This window comes from Bubalus kerabau, chromosome 17 (genome assembly GCF_029407905.1).
Source record: "Bubalus kerabau isolate K-KA32 ecotype Philippines breed swamp buffalo chromosome 17, PCC_UOA_SB_1v2, whole genome shotgun sequence".
Classification (NCBI taxonomy): domain Eukaryota; kingdom Metazoa; phylum Chordata; class Mammalia; order Artiodactyla; family Bovidae; genus Bubalus; species Bubalus kerabau.
Window position 1 is genome coordinate 36,969,797 of NC_073640.1, and position 6,001 is coordinate 36,975,797.

At 42.5% G+C, this 6,001-nt stretch overlaps 1 protein-coding gene across 35 annotated transcripts in view; it reads right to left on the bottom strand.

Annotated features, from left to right (window-relative positions):
* Positions 1-3,241, bottom strand: part of LOC129631575 (uncharacterized) — a 478,809-nt gene extending 475,568 nt beyond the window's left edge. For 3 of the 35 annotated variants that reach the window (XR_008704088.1, XR_008704087.1, XR_008704089.1), the window contains exon 1: positions 1,984-2,585. Coding sequence is in view for 10 of the 35 variants with exons in the window: in XM_055552683.1 (XP_055408658.1) it covers positions 1,984-2,229 (246 nt within the window). In the remaining 25 variants the exon portion in view is untranslated. Of the gene's footprint in view, positions 1-1,983 lie in introns of all 35 variants that reach the window. The other 32 variants (XR_008704109.1, XR_008704106.1, XR_008704102.1 and 29 more) reach the window with 29 other exon arrangements.
* Positions 3,242-6,001: the final 2,760 nt, after the last annotated feature.

Genomic DNA, 6,001 nt, shown 5'->3' on the forward strand with positions numbered 1-6,001 from the left:
TTCACACAAACATATATATTGCCTGATTTCCTTCAGAGAAAGTTCTAGAAAAGGTAAAACTAATCTTTGGTAAGAGAAATCAGGATAGCAGTTATTTCTGAGAGAGCAGAATGACTAGGAAAGGGCACCATGGAGCCTTCTGGGTTTCTTGAACTATCTTGATAAGAGTGTGGCTTACATACTTGTAAGATCTGTACATTTCACTGTATTTAAACCTTAATTTTACGAAATCTTTAACTTTTATTTGTAGAAACTGGTGACTTTAAAATCATCTTGAGAACCTAGAAGAGCTAAACAATCTTGAAAAAGAGTAAGATAAGGACTTATACTGCCTTGATACTTGCCAGATTTCAAGATTTACCATAAAGCCATGGTAATCAAGACATTGTGATGTTGGTAATGAAAGACACATAAATTAGCAGAACAGAGTCCAGAAAGATCCATGCTTATATAATCAATTGATTTAGGGGTAAAGGAATCTAAGCAATTCAATGAGGGAAAAGACAGGGTTTTTTCCCCAACAAATAGTACTGCAGCAAGTAGCTATCTATAAGGAGTAAAACAACTTCAACTCTTGCCTCATGCCACACACAAAAGTTAATTCAAGATGGATCATTATTTATCTCATCTCTGCATCTTCTACAATAAAAAATAACCCAACCAATAAATGATGCACTAAAACTTAGAATTATAAAACTGCCAAAAGAAACCACAGGAGAATACCTTTGCAACTTTAAAGCAGACACGGATTTCTCACATAGGAATGAAAAAGCATTCATCATAAAGGGAAAACTTTTTTTTTAATTTATGAAAAGACATTATTAAGAATAACTGGACTTCCCTGGTGGCACAGTGGATAAGAATCTGCCTGCCAAGGCAGGGGACATGGGTTGAATCACTTGGTCTGGGAAGATTTCACGTGCCTCAGAGCAACTAAGCCCGAGTACCACAACTACTTTGTCCACGTGCCCCAACTACTGACGCTTGAGTGCCTGGAGCCCCTGTTCCACAACAAGAGAAGCCACTGCAATGAGAAGTCCCAGCAGAGAACAAACAGTAGCCCCTGCTCACCCCAAGTAGAGAAAGTCCAGACACAGCAACAAAGGCCCAGTGCAACCATAAATAAATAAGTTGAATATGTTAGGCACAGATCGGGTGAAAACTTACAAACGTATTCACAAAACACACATCTAACAAGCCTCTGGATCTAAAACATACAAAGAACTTCTCAAACCTCAATCATAAAAAGACAACCCAATTTTTGAAATGAGTAAAAAGACTTGAACAGGCAATTCACAAATGAATATACGTGAGGGTGGCTCAATAGCATGAGTCATCAAGAATATGCAAATTAAAACAAAGATGATATACAATTATGCACACACTATGATGGCTGACATTCAAAAGACTGGCAACATCAAATTCTGATGAGGATGTGGAGCACAACAATGTCAGGAAGATAAAATGGCCAGTTTAGCAATCCCTCTAGCAATTTCATATACAGTTAAGCATTCACCACCCTTAGGACCCAGCAACTCCACTTGTGTACAGTCTACCTCAGAGTTATCCTGGTTCAGTTCCAGACCACCATAAAAAAGCCAGTACCTCAGCAGAGCAAGTCATGCAAACATTTCGGTTTCCCCGGTGCAAGTAAGGTGGTTCACTCAGTGGTTCACCAATCTGTCTCTTGCTTCAGCAGGATTTGGTCAGAACAGACCCAGGGACGCCCCCTCCTCCAGCCTCTGACCACCCTCCAACCTTTTTCTCAAGCTGCACCTTTGGAAACAACCACTCAGCTATCCTCAGCCTCCGGGACCAGCCCACATTGCTTTTTTTGTTTTGTTTTGTTTTGAGCTTAGCTCCTTATTACCTATCAACCAATGGACACTGGTTGAGCTCCCAGATTTAGTAGAACTATGCCACCCCAGTGGAGGCGTTGTCAATCATCTGGTCAACAGGCATCTGCGGGCCTCCCGCACCTACCTCTCTCTGGGCTTCTCCGGGGCAACGATGTGGCTCCGGAGGGTGTGAGCCAAATTTTTCCGCAAACTGTCTGAGGAGAAACTCCAGAGATCCCAACGTCTCTCGAAAATGCAAAACCACTGTGGTGGCCACGCCCTCTTCTGGCATGCTCAGACCATCCCAAGATGAGTGGGGTAAAATCCAGGATGCCAAGGAAGCCCTCGCGGTCCTGGAAAAGCACCTGAACCAGGCCTTCCAGATCTGCATGCCCTAGGTTCTGCCCCGGCAGATCCCCAGCTCTGTGACTTCCGGGAGAGCCGCGTCCTGGAGGAGCAGGTGAAACTCATCAAGAAGGTGCGTGACCACGTGACTGACCTCTGCAGGTTGCCTGGTCCCCAGGGTGGGCTGCATCAGTATCTCTTCCAAATGCTCACCCTTTCAGCACAACTAGAAGCCTCCCAAGACCCAACAGCCTTTGAGCCCCTCTGGCATCCTCCGGGTGTCAAGACTTCTGCCTGAAGGTTCTCTCTGCAGCCACTAGGCAGCTTTTTAACCATTCTGGAGCCCTTGCTCACGCGGTGGACCAAATGGAAACAATAAACATTTTTAAAGTGGCCCACCAAAAAAAAAAGTTTGGTTTACAGGATACTGTAATCCTTTACGTATCCCTGGTGGCTCGGACAGTAAAGAATCTGCCTGCAATACAGGAGACCTGGGTTCAATCCCTGGGTTGGGAAATCGATCCTCTGGAGAAGGAAATGGCAACCCACTCCAGTATTCTTGCCTGGAAAGTTCCATGTACGGAGGAGCCTGCTGGGCTACAGTCCATGGGGTCACAAAGAGTCAGGTACAACTGAGCGACTAAACACAAAGCACCATTTATGTCTAAAAAAATAATGTCCCTACCTTAATTTTAAAATACTTTATTGCTAAAAAGTGCTTCAGAACGTCCATCTTCTTTTTGCAACAGTAACATTAAAGATCACTGATCACAGCACAACGTAGCAAATATAATAATTATGAAAAAGTTTAAAATATTGCAAGAATTTCAAAAAGATGACACAGAGACATAAAGTGATCAGATGCTTTGGGAAAGTGGTGCCAAAGAGACTTGCTTGATAAAGGGTTGTCACAAACCTATTTGTAAAAAAAAAAACCCAGTGCCTGTGAAGCACAATTGAGCTAAGTGCAATAAAATGAGGCCTGCCTGTATTTACTCAAAAGAAATGAAAATGTGCACAATAAGAGTTGAACAAGAATATCCACATCAGCTTTGTTCATAATAGCCCAAAACTAGAAACAACCCAAATGTCCTTCAACAAGTGAGGGGATAAACAATGGAGTTATAATCATACTACAGAAGTTAACCCAGCAATAAAGAGGAATGAATTACTGATACATGCAACAATGCAAATGAGCCTCAAAGACATGATGCTGAAAAAAGCCAGATACAAAAGAATACATCCTGCACAATTAGATTTATATGGAGTTCCAGAACAGGCAAAATTAATCTCTGTTGAAAGAAATCAGAGCAGTGTTTTCCTGAGAGCCAGAGGGAAAGATGGACTGGAAGGAGGAGTTAGAATGTTGTTTTTTTTTAGGGGAGGGAAATGTTCTGTGTCTTGACAGAGATGTGGGTTACATGGCAACATTCATTTGCAAAAACTCATTACACTGTGCTATGAAGATCTGTGCATTTCACTGACTATTAATTATATGTCAATTAAACAATAAGGAGCTAACATTCTTTTAAAGAAGAAGATATGGGGGGAAAGCATATTTAAAACAAGAGCCTGAGAAAATATCAGGGCACAGGAAAGAGTCTGCCTGCAATACAGAAGACCCAGGTTCAATCCCTGGGTCGAGAAGATTCCATGGAGAAGGGCATGGCAACCCACTCTAGTATTCTTCCCTGGAAAATCCCATGGACAGAGGAGCCTGGTGGGCTACAGTCCATAGGGTGGTAAAAAGTTGGACACGACTGAAGCAGCTTAGCACGCACGCACACACGCACATAGAACACATATTCAAAAAACAAATCTCCAAAATGTTAGTGTGACTGCTGGGAGCAAGCCATTTTTCTCAGTAGTGTGGGGGTGGTCTCATCATTTCCCCATCCCCCTTCCATAAACCTAGAGGATCACAAAGAGTGATTGCTGCGGTGGCTTAAATCCCAGATGAGACAAACCAGTTTTGCATGTTAACCTCTGAGACACTTACACGGAGAAGCCCACATTCACAAGGGGAGACACTGACTGGTCCCTAAGATGCTGCATCATCAGTGAGATTTGAATCTCCACCCCTCACTGCTCTCTTATTCAAAGTGAAGCCAGATGACTGAATGGCACTGCTGATTAGAAGTGATTGGGTCCTAGGGTAACAAGCAAGAGCATTAGTGGGCATAAGGAGAAATTTTCTCCTAGAAACTAGAAGTTGATTCCAAGAGTTTACCTTCAACAGCTGTTGGGGACAGAGGCAAGTTAAATAGAGGAGATGCGTCATACCCAAACCCTTCCCTTCTCCATCAAGCGGGAGTGTGTAGACCCCTCACTAAGCCAAGTGTGGCCATGAGCCAGTAGCATCAATGTTACCCGGAAACTTGTCAGAAATATGGAACCTCAGGCCCCACCCCAGACCTGCTGAATCAGAGTCTGTATTTCTGCAGAATCCCCATGTGATTCATGTACACATAGAAATTTGAGAAATGCTGCTGGGAGTTCATCACTTTTTATTTAACAAACATATATATACTTTTTATTTTGTGCCAGACACTGTTCTACATGTTTTATTTTTATTTTCTCAATATATTTATTGAAAGATAATTGCTTTACAGAATTTTTTTGTTTTCAAACTGCAACATGAATCAGCCAAAGGTATACCTATGCTGCTGCTGCTGCTGCTGCTAAGTCGCTTCAGTCGTGTCCGACTCTGTGCAACCCCATAGAAGGCAGCCCACCAGGCTCCCCCGTCCCTGGGATTCTCCAGGCAAGAACACTGGAGTGGGTTGCCATTTCCTTCTCCAATGCATGAAAGTGAAAAGTGAAAGTAAAGTCGCTCAGTCGTGTCCGACTCCTAGCGACCCCATGGACTGCAGCCCACCACGCTCCTCCGTCCATGGGATTTTCCAGGCAAGAGTACTGGAGTGGGGTGCCATTGCCTTCTCTGAAAGTATACATATATCCCCTCCCTTTTGAAGCTCCCTCCCATCTCCTGCCCCATCCCATCCCTCTAGATTGATACAGAGCCTGTGTTTGAGTTTCAAAGCCATGTAACAAATTCCTGTTGGCTATCTATTTTACATATGGTAATATAAGTTTCCATGTTACTCTTTCCATACATCTCACCCTCTCCTCCCCTCTCCCCATATCCATAAGTCTATTCTATATGTCTATTTCTCCATGTCTATTTCTCCATTGCTTCCCTGCAAATAAATTCTTCAGTACCATTTTTCTAGATTCCGTATATATGTGTTAGAATACGATATTTATCTTTCTCTTTCTAATTCACTTCACTCTGTATAATAGATTCTAGGTTCGTCCACCTCATCAGAACTGATTCAAATGCATCCTTTTTTATGACTGAGTAATACTCTATTGTGCATATGTACCACAATTTCTTTATCCATTCATCTGTCGATGGACATCTAGGTTGCTTCCATGTTCTAGCTACTGTAAATAGTGCTGCAATGAACAATGAGATACATGTGTCTTTTTCAATTTTGGTTTCCTCAGGGTATATGGCTAGGAGTGGTATTGCTGGGTTATATGGTGGTTTTATTCCTAGTTTTTTAAGGAATCTCCATACCATCTTCCATAGTGGCTGTATCAATTTACATTCCCACCAACGGTGCAAGAGCATTCCCTTTTCTCCACACCCTCTCCAGCATTTATTGTTTGTAGACTTTTTGATGATGGACATTCTGACTGGGGTGAGGTGATATCTCATTGTGGTTTTGATTTGCATTTCTCTAATAATGAGCAATGTTGAGCATCTTGTCATGCGTTTGTTAGCCATCTGTATGTCTTCCTTGGAGAAATGT